Consider the following 20,884-nt stretch of genomic DNA (forward strand, 5'->3'; position numbering starts at 1 on the left):
GTGATAGGAAAGGTCTCCACCACGATTTGGAAATATTTCAGGCTAGATGTTTGGGACGTTTTTTTGGTATTTCTTCAACACCAATGCAACCTGTCACATATAATGAATTTTCTCTTATAATAATTGTAAAATAGAGTATTCTGCACTGATTCAACATGAAAAATACCATAACATGTGATAGGAAAGGTCTCCACAACGATTTGGAAATATTTCATGCTAGATGTTTTGGACGTTTTTTTTTGTATTTTTTCAACACCAATGCAACCTGTTACATAAAATGAGTTTTCTCTTATAATTATTGTAAAATTTATTATTCTATACTGATTCAACACGAAAAATACTAAAACATGTGATAGGAAAGGTCTTTACCACGTTATGGAAATATTTCAGGCTAGATGTTTGGGACGTTTTTTTGGTTTTTCTTCAACACCAATGCAACCTGTCACATGTTCTGAGTTTCTTCTTATAATTATTGTAAAATAGAGTATTCTATACTGATTCAACATGAAAAATACTAAAACATGTGATAGGGAAGGTCTCCACCACGATTTGGAAATATTTCAGGCTAGATGTTTGGGACGTTTTTTTGGTATTTCTTCAACACCAATGCAACCTGTATAATGAATTTTCTCTTATAATAATTGTAAAATAGAGTATTCTGCACTGATTCAACATGAAATATACCATTACATGTGATAGGAAAGGTCTCCACAACGATTTGGAAATATTTCAGGCTAGATGTTTGGGACTTTTTTTTGGTATTTCTTCAACACCATTGCAACCTGTCACATGTTCTGAGTTTCTTCTTATAATTATTGTAAAATAGAGTATTCTATACTGATTCAACACGAAAAATACTAAAACATGTGATAGGAAAGGTCTCCACCACGATTTGGAAATATTTCAGGCTAGATGTTTGGGACGTTTTTTTGGTATAACTTCAACCCCAATGCAACCTGTCAAATATAATGAATTTTCTCTTATAATAATTGTAAAATAGAGTATTCTATACTGATTCAACACGAAAAATACTAAAACATGTGATAGGAAAGGTCTCCACAACGATTTGGAAATATTTCATGCTAGATGTTTTGGACGTTTTTTTTTGTATTTTTTCAACACCAATGCAACCTGTTACATGTAATGAGTTTTCTCTTATAATTATTGTAAAATTTATTATTCTATACTGATTCAACACGAAAAATACTAAAACATGTGATAGGAAAGGTCTCCACCACGATTTGGAAATATTTCAGGCTAGATGTTTGGGACGTTTTTTTGGTATTTCTTCAACACCATTGCAACCTGTCACATGTTCTGAGTTTCTTCTTATAATTATTGTAAAATAGAGTATTCTATACTGATTCAACACGAAAAATACTAAAACATGTGATAGGAAAGGTCTCCACCACGATTTGGAAATATTTCAGGCTAGATGTTTGGGACGTTTTTTTGGTATAACTTCAACCCCAATGCAACCTGTCAAATATAATGAATTTTCTCTTATAATAATTGTAAAATAGAGTATTCTATACTGATTCAACACGAAAAATACTAAAACATGTGATAGGAAAGGTCTCCACAACGATTTGGAAATATTTCATGCTAGATGTTTTGGACGTTTTTTTTTGTATTTTTTCAACACCAATGCAACCTGTTACATGTAATGAGTTTTCTCTTATAATTATTGTAAAATTTATTATTCTATACTGATTCAACACGAAAAATACTAAAACATGTGATAGGAAAGGTCTCCACCACGATTTGGAAATATTTCAGGCTAGATGTTTGGGACGTTTTTTTGGTATTTCTTCAACACCAATGCAACCTGTCACATATAATGAATTTTCTCTTATAATAATTGTAAAAATGAGTATTCTGCACTGATTCAACATGAAAAATACCATTACATGTGATAGGAAAGGTCTCCACAACGATTTGGAAATATTTCTTGCTAGATGTTTGGGACGTTTTTTTTTTTTTATTTCTTCAACACCAATGCAACCTGTTACATGTAATGAGTTTTCTCCTATAATTATTTTAAAATTGAGTATTCTATACTGATTCAACACGAAAAATACTAAAACATGTGATAGGAAAGGTCTCCACCACGATTTGGAAATATTTCAGGCTAGATGTTTGGGACGTTTTTTTGGTATTTCTTCAACACCAATGCAACCTGTCACATATAATGAATTTTCTCTTATAATAATTGTAAAATAGAGTATTCTGCACTGATTCAACATGAAAAATACCATAACATGTGATAGGAAAGGTCTCCACAACGATTTGGAAATATTTCATGCTAGATGTTTTGGACGTTTTTTTTTGTATTTTTTCAACACCAATGCAACCTGTTACATGTTATGAGTTTTCTCTTATAATTATTGTAAAATTTATTATTCTATACTGATTCAACACGAAAAATACTAAAACATGTGATAGGAAAGGTCTCCACCACGTTATGGAAATATTTCAGGCTAGATGTTTGGGACGTTTTTTTGGTTTTTCTTCAACACCAATGCAACCTGTCAAATATAATGAATTTTCTCTTATAATAATTGTAAAATAGAGTATTCTATACTGATTCAACACGAAAAATACTAAAACATGTGATAGGAAAGGTCTCCACCACGATTTGGAAATATTTCAGGCTAGATGTATGGGACGTTTTTTTGGTATTTCTTCAACACCAATGCAACCTGTCACATGTTCTGAGTTTCTTCTTATAATTTTTGTAAAAAAGAGTATTCTATACTGATTCAACACGAAAAATACTAAAACATGTGATAGGAAAGGTCTCCACCACGATTTGGAAATATTTCAGGCTAGATGTTTGGGACGTTTTTTTGGTATTTCTTCAACACCAATGCAACCTGTCACATATAATGAATTTTCTCTTATAATAATTGTAAAATAGAGTATTCTGCACTGATTCAACATGAAAAATACCATAACATGTGATAGGAAAGGTCTCCACAACGATTTGGAAATATTTCATGCTAGATGTTTTGGACGTTTTTTTTGTATTTTTTCAACACCAATGCAACCTGTTACATGTTATGAGTTTTCTCTTATAATTATTGTAAAATTTATTATTCTATACTGATTCAACACGAAAAATACTAAAACATGTGATAGGAAAGGTCTCCACCACGTTATGGAAATATTTCAGGCTAGATGTTTGGGACGTTTTTTTGGTTTTTCTTCAACACCAATGCAACCTGTCACATGTTCTGAGTTTCTTCTTATAATTATTGTAAAATAGAGTATTCTATACTGATTCAACATGAAAAATACTAAAACATGTGATAGGGAAGGTCTCCACCACGATTTGGAAATATTTCAGGCTAGATGTTTGGGACGTTTTTTTGGTATTTCTTCAACACCAATGCAACCTGTCACATATAATGAATTTTCTCTTATAATAATTGTAAAAATGAGTATTCTGCACTGATTCAACATGAAAAATACCATTACATGTGATAGGAAAGGTCTCCACAACGATTTGGAAATATTTCTTGCTAGATGTTTGGGACGTTTTTTTTTTTTATTTCTTCAACACCAATGCAACCTGTTACATGTAATGAGTTTTCTCCTATAATTATTTTAAAATTGAGTATTCTATACTGATTCAACACGAAAAATACTAAAACATGTGATAGGAAAGGTCTCCACCACGATTTGGAAATATTTCAGGCTAGATGTTTGGGACGTTTTTTTTTTGTATTTCTTTAACACCAATGCAACCTGTTACATGTAATGAGTTTTCTCCTATAATTATTTTAAAATTGAGTAATCTATACTGATTCAACACGAAAAATACTAAAACATGTGATAGGAAAGGTCTCCACCACGATTTGGAAATATTTCAGGCTAGATGTTTGGGACGTTTTTTTGGTATTTCTTCAACACCAATGCAACCTGTCACATGTTCTGAGTTTCTTCCTATAATTTTTTTATAATAGAGTATTCTATACTGATTCAACACGGAAAATACTAAAACATGTGATAGGAAAGGTCTCCACCAAGTTTTTTAAATATTTCAGGCTAGATGTTTGGGACGTTTTTTTGGGGGTTTTTCTTCAACACCAATACAACCTGTCACATGTTCTGAGTTTCTTCTTATAATTTTGTAAAATAGAGTATTCTATACTGATTCAACACGAAAAATACTAAAACATGTGATAGGAAAGGTCTCCACCACGATTTGGAAATATTTCAGGTTAGATGTTTGGGATGTTTTTTTTGTATTTCTTCAACACCAATGCAACCTGTCACATGTTCTGAGTTTCTTCTTATAATTATTGTAAAATAGAGTATTCTATACTGATTCAACACGAAAAATACTAAAACATGTGATAGAAAAGGTCTCCACCACGATTTGGAAATATTTCAGGCTAGATGTTTGGGACGTTTTTTTGGTATTTCTTCAACACCAATGCAACCTGTTACATGTTCTGAGTTTCTTCCTATAATTTTTGTATAATAGAGTATTCTATACTGATTCAACACGGAAAATACTAAAACATGTGATAGGAAAGGTCTCCACCACGTTTTTTAAATATTTCAGGCTAGATGTTTGGGACGTTTTTTGGGGGGTTTTTCTTCAACACCAATACAACCTGTCACATGTTCTGAGTTTCTTCTTATAATTATTGTAAAATAGAGTATTCTATACTGATTCAACATGAAAAATACTAAAACATGTGATAGGAAAGGTCTCCACCACGATTTGGAAATATTTCAGGTTAGATGTTTGGGACGTTTTGTTTTGTATTTCTTCAACACCAATGCAACCTGTCACATGTTCTGAGTTTCTTCTTATAATTATTGTAAAATAGAGTATTCTATACTGATTCAACATGAAAAATACTAAAACATGTGATAGGAAAGGTCTCCACCACGATTTGGAAATATTTCAGGCTAGATGTTTGGGACGTTTTTTTGGTATTTCTTCAACACCAATGCAACCTGTCACATATAATGAATTTTCTCTTATAATAATTGTAAAATAGAGTATTTTGCACTGATTCAACATGAAAAATACCATAACATGTGATAGGAAAGGTCTCCACAACGATTTGGAAATATTTCATGCTAGATGTTTTGGACGTTTTTTTTTTGTATTTTTTCAACACCAATGCAACCTGTTACATAAAATGAGTTTTCTCTTATAATTATTGTAAAATTTATTATTCTATACTGATTCAACACGAAAAATACTAAAACATGTGATAGGAAAGGTCTTTACCACGTTATGGAAATATTTCAGGCTAGATGTTTGGGACGTTTTTTTGGTTTTTCTTCAACACCAATGCAACCTGTAACATGTTCTGAGTTTCTTCTTATAATTATTGTAAAATAGAGTATTCTATACTGATTCAACATGAAAAATACTAAAACATGTGATAGGGAAGGTCTCCACCACGATTTGGAAATATTTCAGGCTAGATGTTTGGGACGTTTTTTTGGTATTTCTTCAACACCAATGCAACCTGTCACATATAATGAATTTTCTCTTATAATAATTGTAAAATAGAGTATTCTGCACTGATTCAACATGAAATATACCATTACATGTGATAGGAAAGGTCTCCACAACGATTTGGAAATATTTCAGGCTAGATGTTTGGGACGTTTTTTTGGTATTTCTTCAACACCATTGCAACCTGTCACATGTTCTGAGTTTCTTCTTATAATTATTTAAAATAGAGTATTCTATACTGATTCAACACGAAAAATACTAAAACATGTGATAGGAAAGGTCTCCACCACAATTTGGAAATATTTCAGGCTAGATGTTTGGAACGTTTTTTTGGTATTTCTTCAACACCAATGCAACCTGTCACATATAATGAATTTTCTCTTATAATAATTGTAAAATAGAGTATTCTATACTGATTCAACACGAAAAATACTAAAACATGTGATAGGAAAGGTCTCCACCACGATTTGGAAATATTTCAGGTTAGATGTTTGGGACGTTTTGTTTTGTATTTCTTCAACACCAATGCAACCTGTCACATGTTCTGAGTTTCTTCTTATAATTATTGTAAAAAAGAGTATTCTATACTGATTCAACACGAAAAATACTAAAACATGTGATAGAAAAGGTCTCCACCACGATTTGGAAATATTTCAGGCTAGATGTTTGGGACGTTTTTTTGGTATTTCTTCAACACCAATGCAACCTGTTACATGTTCTGAGTTTCTTCCTATAATTTTTGTATAATAGAGTATTCTATACTGATTCAACACGGAAAATACTAAAACATGTGATAGGAAAGGTCTCCACCACGTTTTTTAAATATTTCAGGCTAGATGTTTGGGACGTTTTTTTGGGGGTTTTTCTTCAACACCAATACAACCTGTCACATGTTCTGAGTTTCTTCTTATAATTATTGTAAAATAGAGTATTCTATACTGATTCAACACGAAAAATACTAAAACATGTGATAGGAAAGGTCTCCACCACGATTTGGAAATATTTCAGGTTAGATGTTTGGGACGTTTTGTTTTGTATTTCTTCAACACCAATGCAACCTGTTACATGTTCTGAGTTTCTTCTTATAATTTTTGTAAAAAAGAGTATTCTATACTGATTCAACACGAAAAATACTAAAACATGTGATAGGGAAGGTCTCCACCACGATTTGGAAATATTTCAGGCTAGATGTTTGGGACGTTTTTTTGGTATTTCTTCAACACCATTGCAACCTGTCACATATAATGAATTTTCTCTTATAATAATTGTAAAAAAGAGCATTCTGCACTGATTCAACATGAAAAATACCATTACATGTGATAGGAAAGGTCTCCACAACGATTTGGAAATATTTCATGCTAGATGTTTCGGACGTTTTTTTTTGTATTTCTTAAACACCAATGCAACCTGTCACATGTTCTGAGTTTCTTCTTATAATTTTGTAAAATAGAGTATTCTATACTGATTCAACACGAAAAATACTAAAACATGTGATAGGAAAGGTCTCCACCACGATTTGGAAATATTTCAGGTTAGATGTTTGGGATGTTTTTTTTGTATTTCTTCAACACCAATGCAACCTGTCACATGTTCTGAGTTTCTTCTTATAATTATTGTAAAATAGAGTATTCTATACTGATTCAACACGAAAAATACTAAAACATGTGATAGGAAAGGTCTCCACAACGATTTGGAAATATTTCATGCTAGATGTTTTGGACGTTTTTTTTTGTATTTTTTCAACACCAATGCAACCTGTTACATGTAATGAGTTTTCTCTTATAATTATTGTAAAATTTATTATTCTATACTGATTCAACACAAAAAATACTAAAACATGTGATAGGAAAGGTCTCCACCACGTTATGGAAATATTTCAGGCTAGATGTTTGGGACGTTTTTTTGGTTTTTCTTCAACACCAATGCAACCTGTCACATGTTCTGAGTTTCTTCTTATAATTATTGTAAAATATAGTATTCTATACTGATTCAACATGAAAATACTAAAACATGTGATAGGGAAGGTCTCCACCACGATTTGGAAATATTTCAGGCTAGATGTTTGGGACGTTTTTTTTGGTATTTCTTCAACACCAATGCAACCTGTCACATATAATGAATTTTCTCTTATAATAATTGTAAAAATGAGTATTCTGCACTGATTCAACATGAAAAATACCATTACATGTGATAGGAAAGGTCTCCACAACGATTTGGAAATATTTCATGCTAGATGTTTCGGACGTTTTTTTTTTTTTTCTTCAACACCAATGCAACCTGTTACATGTAATGAGTTTTCTCCTATAATTATTTTAAAATTGAGTATTCTATACTGATTCAACACGAAAAATACTAAAACATGTGATAGGAAAGGTCTCCACCACGATTTGGAAATATTTCAGGCTAGATGTTTGGGACGTTTTTTTTTTGTATTTCTTTAACACCAATGCAACCTGTTACATGTAATGAGTTTTCTCCTATAATTATTTTAAAATTGAGTAATCTATACTGATTCAACACGAAAAATACTAAAACATGTGATAGGAAAGGTCTCCACCACGATTTGGAAATATTTCAGGCTAGATGTTTGGGACGTTTTTTTGGTATTTCTTCAACACCAATGCAACCTGTCACATGTTCTGAGTTTCTTCCTATAATTTTTTTATAATAGAGTATTCTATACTGATTCAACACGGAAAATACTAAAACATGTGATAGGAAAGGTCTCCACCAAGTTTTTTAAATATTTCAGGCTAGATGTTTGGGACGTTTTTTGGGGGGTTTTTCTTCAACACCAATACAACCTGTCACATGTTCTGAGTTTCTTCTTATAATTATTGTAAAATAGAGTATTCTATACTGATTCAACATGAAAAATACTAAAACATGTGATAGGGAAGGTCTCCACCACGATTTGGAAATATTTCAGGCTAGATGTTTGGGACGTTTTTTTGGTATTTCTTCAACACCAATGCAACCTGTCACATATAATGAATTTTCTCTTATAATAATTGTAAAATAGAGTATTCTGCACTGATTCAACATGAAATATACCATTACATGTGATAGGAAAGGTCTCCACAACGATTTGGAAATATTTCAGGCTAGATGTTTGGGACGTTTTTTTGGTATTTCTTCAACACCATTGCAACCTGTCACATGTTCTGAGTTTCTTCTTATAATTATTTAAAATAGAGTATTCTATACTGATTCAACACGAAAAATACTAAAACATGTGATAGGAAAGGTCTCCACCACAATTTGGAAATATTTCAGGCTAGATGTTTGGAACGTTTTTTTGGTATTTCTTCAACACCAATGCAACCTGTCACATATAATGAATTTTCTCTTATAATAATTGTAAAATAGAGTATTCTATACTGATTCAACACGAAAAATACTAAAACATGTGATAGGAAAGGTCTCCACCACGATTTGGAAATATTTCAGGTTAGATGTTTGGGACGTTTTGTTTTGTATTTCTTCAACACCAATGCAACCTGTCACATGTTCTGAGTTTCTTCTTATAATTATTGTAAAAAAGAGTATTCTATACTGATTCAACACGAAAAATACTAAAACATGTGATAGAAAAGGTCTCCACCACGATTTGGAAATATTTCAGGCTAGATGTTTGGGACGTTTTTTTGGTATTTCTTCAACACCAATGCAACCTGTTACATGTTCTGAGTTTCTTCCTATAATTTTTGTATAATAGAGTATTCTATACTGATTCAACACGGAAAATACTAAAACATGTGATAGGAAAGGTCTCCACCACGTTTTTTAAATATTTCAGGCTAGATGTTTGGGACGTTTTTTTGGGGGTTTTTCTTCAACACCAATACAACCTGTCACATGTTCTGAGTTTCTTCTTATAATTATTGTAAAATAGAGTATTCTATACTGATTCAACACGAAAAATACTAAAACATGTGATAGGAAAGGTCTCCACCACGATTTGGAAATATTTCAGGTTAGATGTTTGGGACGTTTTGTTTTGTATTTCTTCAACACCAATGCAACCTGTCACATGTTCTGAGTTTCTTCTTATAATTTTTGTAAAAAAGAGTATTCTATACTGATTCAACACGAAAAATACTAAAACATGTGATAGGAAAGGTCTCCACCACGATTTGGAAATATTTCAGGCTAGATGTTTGGGACGTTTTTTTTTTGGTTTTTCTTCAACACCAATGCAACCTGTCACATGTTTGAGTTTCTTCTTATAATTATTGTAAAATGGAGTATTCTATACTGATTCAACACGAAAAATACTAAAACATGTGATAGGAAAGGTCTCCACCACGATTTGGAAATATTTCAGGCTAGATGTATGGGACGTTTTTTTGGTATTTCTTCAACACCAATGCAACCTGTCACATGTTCTGAGTTTCTTCTTATAATTTTTGTAAAAAAGAGTATTCTATACTGATTCAACACGAAAAATACTAAAACATGTGATAGGAAAGGTCTCCACCACGATTTGGAAATATTTCAGGCTAGATGTTTGGGACGCTTTTTTGGTATTTCTTCAACACCAATGCAACCTGTCACATATAATGAATTTTCTCTTATAATAATTGTAAAATAGAGTATTCTGCACTGATTCAACATGAAAAATACCATAACATGTGATAGGAAAGGTCTCCACAACGATTTGGAAATATTTCATGCTAGATGTTTTGGACGTTTTTTTTTGTATTTTTTCAACACCAATGCAACCTGTTACATGTAATGAGTTTTCTCTTATAATTATTGTAAAATTTATTATTCTATACTGATTCAACACAAAAAATACTAAAACATGTGATAGGAAAGGTCTCCATTTCTTCAACACCAATGCAACCTGTCACATGTTCTGAGTTTCTTCTTATAATTATTGTAAAATAGAGTATTCTATACTGATTCAACATGAAAAATACTAAAACATGTGATAGGGAAGGTCTCCACCACGATTTGGAAATATTTCAGGCTAGATGTTTGGGACGTTTTTTTGGTATTTCTTCAACACCAATGCAACCTGTCACATATAATGAATTTTCTCTTATAATAATTGTAAAAATGAGTATTCTGCACTGATTCAACATGAAAAATACCATTACATGTGATAGGAAAGGTCTCCACAACGATTTGGAAATATTTCTTGCTAGATGTTTGGGACGTTTTTTTTTTTTATTTCTTCAACACCAATGCAACCTGTTACATGTAATGAGTTTTCTCCTATAATTATTTTAAAATTGAGTATTCTATACTGATTCAACACGAAAAATACTAAAACATGTGATAGGAAAGGTCTCCACCACGATTTGGAAATATTTCAGGCTAGATGTTTGGGACGTTTTTTTTTTGTATTTCTTTAACACCAATGCAACCTGTTACATGTAATGAGTTTTCTCCTATAATTATTTTAAAATTGAGTAATCTATACTGATTCAACACGAAAAATACTAAAACATGTGATAGGAAAGGTCTCCACCACGATTTGGAAATATTTCAGGCTAGATGTTTGGGACGTTTTTTTGGTATTTCTTCAACACCAATGCAACCTGTCACATGTTCTGAGTTTCTTCCTATAATTTTTTTATAATAGAGTATTCTATACTGATTCAACACGGAAAATACTAAAACATGTGATAGGAAAGGTCTCCACCAAGTTTTTTAAATATTTCAGGCTAGATGTTTGGGACGTTTTTTGGGGGGTTTTTCTTCAACACCAATACAACCTGTCACATGTTCTGAGTTTCTTCTTATAATTATTGTAAAATAGAGTATTCTATACTGATTCAACATGAAAAATACTAAAACATGTGATAGGGAAGGTCTCCACCACGATTTGGAAATATTTCAGGCTAGATGTTTGGGACGTTTTTTTGGTATTTCTTCAACACCAATGCAACCTGTCACATATAATGAATTTTCTCTTATAATAATTGTAAAATAGAGTATTCTGCACTGATTCAACATGAAATATACCATTACATGTGATAGGAAAGGTCTCCACAACGATTTGGAAATATTTCAGGCTAGATGTTTGGGACGTTTTTTTGGTATTTCTTCAACACCATTGCAACCTGTCACATGTTCTGAGTTTCTTCTTATAATTATTTAAAATAGAGTATTCTATACTGATTCAACACGAAAAATACTAAAACATGTGATAGGAAAGGTCTCCACCACAATTTGGAAATATTTCAGGCTAGATGTTTGGAACGTTTTTTTGGTATTTCTTCAACACCAATGCAACCTGTCACATATAATGAATTTTCTCTTATAATGATTGTAAAATAGAGTATTCTATACTGATTCAACACGAAAAATACTAAAACATGTGATAGGAAAGGTCTCCACCACGATTTGGAAATATTTCAGGTTAGATGTTTGGGACGTTTTGTTTTGTATTTCTTCAACACCAATGCAACCTGTCACATGTTCTGAGTTTCTTCTTATAATTATTGTAAAAAAGAGTATTCTATACTGATTCAACACGAAAAATACTAAAACATGTGATAGAAAAGGTCTCCACCACGATTTGGAAATATTTCAGGCTAGATGTTTGGGACGTTTTTTTGGTATTTCTTCAACACCAATGCAACCTGTTACATGTTCTGAGTTTCTTCCTATAATTTTTGTATAATAGAGTATTCTATACTGATTCAACACGGAAAATACTAAAACATGTGATAGGAAAGGTCTCCACCACGTTTTTTAAATATTTCAGGCTAGATGTTTGGGACGTTTTTTTGGGGGTTTTTCTTCAACACCAATACAACCTGTCACATGTTCTGAGTTTCTTCTTATAATTATTGTAAAATAGAGTATTCTATACTGATTCAACACGAAAAATACTAAAACATGTGATAGGAAAGGTCTCCACCACGATTTGGAAATATTTCAGGTTAGATGTTTGGGACGTTTTGTTTTGTATTTCTTCAACACCAATGCAACCTGTCACATGTTCTGAGTTTCTTCTTATAATTTTTGTAAAAAAGAGTATTCTATACTGATTCAACACGAAAAATACTAAAACATGTGATAGGAAAGGTCTCCACCACGATTTGGAAATATTTCAGGCTAGATGTTTGGGACGTTTTTTTTTTGGTTTTTCTTCAACACCAATGCAACCTGTCACATGTTTGAGTTTCTTCTTATAATTATTGTAAAATAGAGTATTCTATACTGATTCAACACGAAAAATACTAAAACATGTGATAGGAAAGGTCTCCACCACGATTTGGAAATATTTCAGGCTAGATGTATGGGATTTTTTTTTGGTATTTCTTCAACACCAATGCAACCTGTCACATGTTCTGAGTTTCTTCTTATAATTTTTGTAAAAAAGAGTATTCTATACTGATTCAACACGAAAAATACTAAAACATGTGATAGGAAAGGTCTCCACCACGATTTGGAAATATTTCAGGCTAGATGTTTGGGACGTTTTTTTGGTATTTCTTCAACACCAATGCAACCTGTCAGATATAATGAATTTTCTCTTATAATAATTGTAAAATAGAGTATTCTGCACTGATTCAACATGAAAAATACCATAACATGTGATAGGAAAGGTCTCCACAACGATTTGGAAATATTTCATGCTAGATGTTTTGGACGTTTTTTTTTGTATTTTTTCGACACCAATGCAACCTGTTACATGTAATGAGTTTTCTCTTATAATTATTGTAAAATTTATTATTCTATACTGATTCAACACAAAAAATACTAAAACATGTGATAGGAAAGGTCTCCACCACGTTATGGAAATATTTCAGGCTAGATGTTTGGGACGTTTTTTTGGTTTTTCTTCAACACCAATGCAACCTGTCACATGTTCTGAGTTTCTTCTTATAATTATTGTAAAATAGAGTATTCTATACTGATTCAACATGAAAAATACTAAAATATGTGATAGGGAAGGTCTCCACCACGATTTGGAAATATTTCAGGCTAGATGTTTGGGACGTTTTTTTGGTATTTCTTCAACACCAATGCAACCTGTCACACATAATGAATTTTCTCTTATAATAATTGTAAAAATGAGTATTCTGCACTGATTCAACATGAAAAATACCATTACATGTGATAGGAAAGGTCTCCACAACGATTTGGAAATATTTCTTGCTAGATGTTTGGGACGTTTTTTTTTTTTATTTCTTCAACACCAATGCAACCTGTTACATGTAATGAGTTTTCTCCTATAATTATTTTAAAATTGAGTATTCTATACTGATTCAACACGAAAAATACTAAAACATGTGATAGGAAAGGTCTCCACCACGATTTGGAAATATTTCAGGCTAGATGTTTGGGACGTTTTTTTTTTGTATTTCTTTAACACCAATGCAACCTGTTACATGTAATGAGTTTTCTCCTATAATTATTTTAAAATTGAGTAATCTATACTGATTCAACACGAAAAATACTAAAACATGTGATAGGAAAGATCTCCACCACGATTTGGAAATATTTCAGGCTAGATGTTTGGGACGTTTTTTTGGTATTTCTTCAACACCAATGCAACCTGTCACATGTTCTGAGTTTCTTCCTATAATTTTTTTATAATAGAGTATTCTATACTGATTCAACACGGAAAATACTAAAACATGTGATAGGAAAGGTCTCCACCAAGTTTTTTAAATATTTCAGGCTAGATGTTTGGGACGTTTTTTGGGGGGTTTTTCTTCAACACCAATACAACCTGTCACATGTTCTGAGTTTCTTCTTATAATTTTGTAAAATAGAGTATTCTATACTGATTCAACACGAAAAATACTAAAACATGTGATAGGAAAGGTCTCCACCACGATTTGGAAATATTTCAGGTTAGATGTTTGGGATGTTTTTTTTGTATTTCTTCAACACCAATGCAACCTGTCACATGTTCTGAGTTTCTTCTTATAATTATTGTAAAATAGAGTATTCTATACTGATTCAACAAGAAAAATACTAAAACATGTGATAGAAAAGGTCTCCACCACGATTTGGAAATATTTCAGGCTAGATGTTTGGGACGTTTTTTTGGTATTTCTTCAACACCAATGCAACCTGTTACATGTTCTGAGTTTCTTCCTATAATTTTTGTATAATAGAGTATTCTATACTGATTCAACACGGAAAATACTAAAACATGTGATAGGAAAGGTCTCCACCACGTTTTTTAAATATTTCAGGCTAGATGTTTGGGACGTTTTTTTGGGAGTTTTTCTTCAACACCAATACAACCTGTCACATGTTCTGAGTTTCTTCTTATAATTATTGTAAAATAGAGTATTCTATACTGATTCAACACGAAAAATACTAAAACATGTGATAGGAAAGGTCTCCACCACGATTTGGAAATATTTCAGGTTAGATGTTTGGGACGTTTTGTTTTGTATTTCTTCAACACCAATGCAACCTGGGGTTCGTTAAGTGACCACTTTTTTTGTAAGCCAATCGGTGTTGCCGAACCTCACGTGACTTTGCCCTATCACCAATAAAAAGCCTGTTTTTTCTCTGGAAAATGACAAGCTTTTTAGCTTCGTCGAATTTTTATGAAAAGATATTAAAGCGAATTGAAAATCTTAAAGCTATTGTGGCAATGTTGCATTTAAAAATTGACTATATATTTGGCAACCACTTGACGTTTTGTCGTATCTTTACGGTTGACAAAAAATGGCGAATCTTTACACCCAAGCACAAAATTTAAATTATTTCCTTTTTGATGTAGAATATTGTGGCCGACTTTTTCGTGTTCCAATTAACAGCAAGGAATTCGAAACTCGCATCAAACAAGGTAAATTTAGTCTTTTGTAACATCGTTTTAATTTCAAAAATTGTAAAGTACACGTTATGCATGAATTTGTTGCAGATGCCACGTTAAGGTTGGAATTTGTTAAAAAGGTGCAAGCTAAGATTGCAGAAAATGATCCCAAATTTCTCAGTTTTGAAAAAAGTATGCTATTTTTATTAGTTTTGTTTTTAGTATTGGTGCTCATTTCGATGTGTATTTCAGTTAGGGAAGGAGAAGCCACTAAGCTGAAATTAGTCCCATCAACTTCTGGAAGTAATCGTGCTCTCTCACCAATGCCAAAAGCTGCCCAAGCCAACAATCATATCGACAAGAAAAGGAGTGCAATACCAAGAAACAATTTAGTGCCGATTGCTATAAGGACTGAGGCCCCTGTCAACGAAGAGATCAATGGTACAATTATATTCATTTATCTTGTGTTGTGTTATCTTGTGTTTTTGCTTTATTCCCATATGCTATCATTTACATTTTTCATCGCAATCTTTGTATTGCACACTAAGCAGGTCAATCAAATTCAGGTGCAGCAGCCGTTGCTGGTACTGCTGGTGCTGGGGTTCAGCGATGGACTTTTGATGAAGTCAGTACCTTACTAGAATGTTATGCAATTTATGAGCCTCGTTTCTCCAAGAAGATGGAAAGAACAGCCACTTTGTGGGAAAAGGTGACATACTTCAAAAATATTGCTCTCTCTTCCTAAACTTTCATATTTCTTCCTTACTTCAGTCTTTCCTTCCTCCCTACTCCCTCTTTACTTCCTTCCTTTTCTTATGAACATTGTTATTAGTTTTCTGTCAATTGAAATATGAATTTGGTTAAACTAAATTTAACACCATTTTTCAATGCCGTTTAGGTCAATAAAGAAATGGAAAAGAGAGGAGTGAAGACTACAGCTGAAAGATGCAGTGTTAAATTTGCAGCAATGAAGAAGAGATTCAACGAGCTAAATGATCAGAATGTCGACGGTGAAAAGGGCCGAAGGGTTCAGTGGCCCTTTTTCTCTAAGATGAATGAACTTTTAGGATTGTCGGATGCCTCAACGCTCAAACACGTGCATGGCGTAGGCGCTGACTCCTCCAAAATGCGGGATGATGACTCCAATCCGTCTACTCCTCCACCACCCAAGAAGTCCAGAGCCAGGAACGCTAGGATTACCCATCCGGAATCAATATCTCGTTTAATTGAAATTGAAATGGACCGTTCATCGATGGACCAGGAATTCTTAAAGGAAATAAGAGCCAGTAATGCTGCTAGTTTAACGAAAACTGAGGCTATCGTATCAGCGTCGAAGGCCTTCGAGAAACTAGCTAATGGGATGTTAAACAAATTCCAAAATATGCAAGGCGTTGTTTCTTCAGAAGTAAGAGAGAAAATTGGTCTCTTATTATATTTAACTCTTTTTATCTTTAATATTTTTCTTTAGATGAGCGTAATACATCAGTCAGAAGAGGTCGACTAATGGCAGAACACATTGAAGAAGATGATTTGTGAACGAATGAACCTCAAAACTTGTCAGAGTGCACTACCACCCCGTTTCCTTTTGTAATCCACATTTCCAAAGAATTAACCATTGTTTTATTTCGGTTATATCCTCAACTTGTACCTGATCTAATTGTGCAGCAGTAAATAAATCTGTTTTTTTGTTACCATGGGATCTAACGGTTTATGTTTCTGTGTGTCAAGCACAATATTGTTTGAGTCCATGTATTAAACCATACAAATTCGTGTGTTGAAACCAAACAAAATGAAATGAATAGGCAAATACGAAAGCTCTTTCAAATATTATTTGAAATTGTATTTGTTGTTCGAGGTGTTGCGTCATATTTTCAACAATCTAAAGGAAATTATTTAAACGATGAATTGTTCTGCAATAAACTGTCTTTTTTGTACACCCTCTTCGGTCTCTCTCTCTTCGTCAAACTCGTAATCAGGATCCTCTTCGTCATCCAATTCAACGTCTGGGGCATCGTCAAGCCAGTTGTCATGGCGCAAACCGAAATTATGGAAACAACAACAAACCAATAACGTACGGTGTGCATACCGCATTCGGAAGTAATCCAGGAACTTTACTCTTCGCCACTTCATTTTTAATAGGCCAAATGCTCTTTCTACAACCTGTCGGTCCCTCTTAAGAGCTCGATTGAAGGCCATTTCATGATCTTCTAGTTCGTGGTTATTGCGAAAAGGAACGAGCAGATGTTGCCGAAGTGGATAAGCTGTATCTCCGAGAATATGATAGTTGGATCGTACAAGTTTAGCACCTAATGCTCTAGAGAGGGGACTGAGACGCAAAACTCTTGCATCGCCTATACTTCCCGGAAATCCAACCGCAGCGTCAATTATTTCCAAATCATGAGTAGATGCTATTTGAAGCTTAATAGTTGTTTTGCATTTTCTGCTAGTATAAGATGGCAGCTGGTTTAGTGGTTGTCGTATTTCAAATTCTGTGGCATCGATAGCTCCTAAACAAAAAATGCTATTCAGTGACAAACAAAAATGATTTCTATCGTTAAAAAAACTACCTAGACTGTCTACAATTTGAAAATTTTCTGAGAGCTCTAAATATCTTTCTTCTCTCGGCCATACTATGAAACGGTCAGCCATATTATAAATAACCTTCATGGTTTTCATAACCACATAGTGTACCGTCCCTTGATTCATCCCAAACCGCCTTGACAAAACACGGTAGGCTTCACGGTTTGCTAAACACCAGATCAAAATCATTAGCTTATCCGTTACAGGCAGGCCAGTATACACATAGTCAGTTAATATTTGCGGACTGACAATCTCCACTAGAAGCTACAAAACAAAGAAATAGAATATACACAGAAAATTGTGTTGACATATATTTCATACCTGGAACGTTCTTTTTGTAAAGCGAAAATCTCGTTTGAATTGAATTTCTGGGTACGTTGCAAACCACGTCCCTACATATGCGGTGTAATAAATAGTTCTGTTTGCGTGAATTCGATGTAAGATCAAACGCTGGCGCTGTAATAACTGCCTAAGAATGTCTTGTCTTCTTCTTAAAATCACAGCTTCAATAATATTATTATCATCCTCGTCAGCAACTTGGACAAATAACATAAATTGATTAAATAGAACTGCAACTTCTTGAATAAAATCCATTTGACTTGAATTCACGTTTAAAAACAAACGTTATTCATGTATTAGTTACCGTCTGCAACACAAAGTTACATTTTTATTTTATGTAATCTGGCAACATCATAAAACTATAAAAATAATGAAAAAAAAGTGGTCACTTAACAAACCCCTGTCACATGTTCTGAGTTTCTTCTTATAATTTTTGTAAAAAAGAGTATTCTATACTGATTCAACACGAAAAATACTAAAACATGTGATAGGAAAGGTCTCCACCACGATTTGGAAATATTTCAGGCTAGATGTTTGGGACGTTTTTTTGGTATTTCTTCAACACCAATGCAACCTGTCACATATAATGAAATTTCTCTTATAATAATTGTAAAATAGAGTATTCTGCACTGATTCAACATGAAAAATACCATAACATGTGATAGGAAAGGTCTCCACAACGATTTGGAAATATTTCATGCTAGATGTTTTGGATGTTTTTTTTTGTATTTTTTCAACACCAATGCAACCTGTTACATATAATGAATTTTCTCTTATAATTATTGTAAAATTTATTATTCTATACTGATTCAACACAAAAAATACTAAAACATGTGATAGGAAAGGTCTCCACCACGTTATGGAAATATTTCAGGCTAGATGTTTGGGACGTTTTTTTGGTTTTTCTTCAACACCAATGCAACCTGTAACATGTTCTGAGTTTCTTCTTATAATTATTGTAAAATTTATTATTCTTTACTGATTCAACACAAAAAATACTAAAACATGTGATAGGAAAGGTCTCCACCACGTTATGGAAATATTTCAGGCTAGATGTTTGGGACATTTTTTTGGTTTTTCTTCAACACCAATGCAACCTGTCACATGTTCTGAGTTTCTTCTTATAATTATTGTAAAATAGAGTATTCTATACTGATTCAACATGAAAAATACTAAAACATGTGATAGGGAAGGTCTCCACCACGATTTGGAAATATTTCAGGCTAGATGTTTGGGACGTTTTTTTGGTATTTCTTCAACACCAATGCAACCTGTCACATATAATGAATTTTCTCTTATAATAATTGTAAAATAGAGTATTCTATACTGATTCAACATGAAATATACCATTACATGTGATAGGAAAGGTCTCCACAACGATTTGGAAATATTTCAGGCTAGATGTTTGGGACGTTTTTTTGGTATTTCTTCAACACCATTGCAACCTGTCACATGTTCTGAGTTTCTTCTTATAATTATTGTAAAATAGAGTATTCTATACTGATTCAACACGAAAAATACTAAAACATGTGATAGGAAAGGTCTCCACCACGATTTGGAAATATTTCAGGCTAGATGTTTGGGACGTTTTTTTGGTATTTCTTCAACACCAATGCAACCTGTCACATGTTCTGAGTTTCTTCTTATAATTATTGTAAAATAAAGTATTCTATACTGATTCAAAACGAAAAATACTAAAACATGTGATAGGAAAGGTCTCCACCACAATTTGGAAATATTTCAGGCTAGATGTTTGGAACGTTTTTTTGGTATTTCTTCAACACCAATGCAACCTGTCACATATAATGAATTTTCTCTTATAATAATTGTAAAATAGAGTATTCTATACTGATTCAACACGAAAAATACTAAAACATGTGATAGGAAAGGTCTCCACAACGATTTGGAAATATTTCAGGCTAGATGTTTGGGACGTTTTTTTTTTGGTTTTTCTTCAACACCAATGCAACCTGTCACATGTTTGAGTTTCTTCTTATAATTATTGTAAAATTTATTATTCTTTACTGATTCAACACAAAAAATACTAAAACATGTGATAGGAAAGGTCTCCACCACGTTATGGAAATATTTCAGGCTAGATGTTTGGGACATTTTTTTGGTTTTTCTTCAACACCAATGCAACCTGTCACATGTTCTGAGTTTCTTCTTATAATTATTGTAAAATAGAGTATTCTATACTGATTCAACATGAAAAATACTAAAACATGTGATAGGGAAGGTCTCCACCACGATTTGGAAATATTTCAGGCTAGATGTTTGGGACGTTTTTTTGGTATTTCTTCAACACCAATGCAACCTGTCACATATAATGAATTTTCTCTTATAATAATTGTAAAATAGAGTATTCTGCACTGATTCAACATGAAATATACCATTACATGTGATAGGAAAGGTCTCCACAACGATTTGGAAATATTTCAGGCTAGATGTTTGGGACGTTTTTTTGGTATTTCTTCAACACCATTGCAACCTGTCACATGTTCTGAGTTTCTTCTTATAATTATTGTAAAATAGAGTATTCTATACTGATTCAACACGAAAAATACTAAAACATGTGATAGGAAAGGTCTCCACCACGATTTGGAAATATTTCAGGCTAGATGTTTGGGACGTTTTTTTGGTATTTCTTCAACACCAATGCAACCTGTCACATGTTCTGAGTTTCTTCTTATAATTATTGTAAAATAAAGTATTCTATACTGATTCAAAACGAA

At 32.7% G+C, this 20,884-nt stretch overlaps 2 protein-coding genes across 3 annotated transcripts; one reads left to right on the plus strand and one right to left on the minus strand.

Annotated features, from left to right (window-relative positions):
- The first annotated feature begins 15,486 nt into the window (after window positions 1-15,486).
- On the plus strand, window positions 15,487-16,914 carry LOC124328567. 2 transcript variants are annotated; one of them, XM_046787417.1, is made up of 4 exons: window positions 15,487-15,671; window positions 15,779-15,939; window positions 16,129-16,635; window positions 16,699-16,914. In XM_046787417.1, the coding sequence occupies exons 1-4, from the start codon at window positions 15,554-15,556 to the stop codon at window positions 16,732-16,734; spliced, it is 822 nt and encodes a 273-aa protein (XP_046643373.1). In that variant the 5' UTR covers window positions 15,487-15,553; the 3' UTR covers window positions 16,735-16,914. The 2 variants fall into 2 exon arrangements, with proteins under 2 accessions (XP_046643373.1, XP_046643374.1); XM_046787418.1 differs by having other exon boundaries at window positions 15,782-15,939; window positions 16,699-16,913.
- Window positions 16,915-17,123: 209 nt separating this feature from the next.
- On the minus strand, window positions 17,124-18,404 carry LOC124329463. Its single transcript, XM_046788523.1, has 3 exons — window positions 18,132-18,404; window positions 17,798-18,074; window positions 17,124-17,737 (listed from the first exon to the last, which is right to left on the minus strand). The coding sequence occupies exons 1-3, from the start codon at window positions 18,402-18,404 to the stop codon at window positions 17,124-17,126; spliced, it is 1,164 nt and encodes a 387-aa protein (XP_046644479.1).
- Window positions 18,405-20,884: the final 2,480 nt, after the last annotated feature.

Source organism: Daphnia pulicaria, chromosome 3 (assembly GCF_021234035.1).
Source record: "Daphnia pulicaria isolate SC F1-1A chromosome 3, SC_F0-13Bv2, whole genome shotgun sequence".
NCBI lineage: Eukaryota > Metazoa > Arthropoda > Branchiopoda > Diplostraca > Daphniidae > Daphnia > Daphnia pulicaria.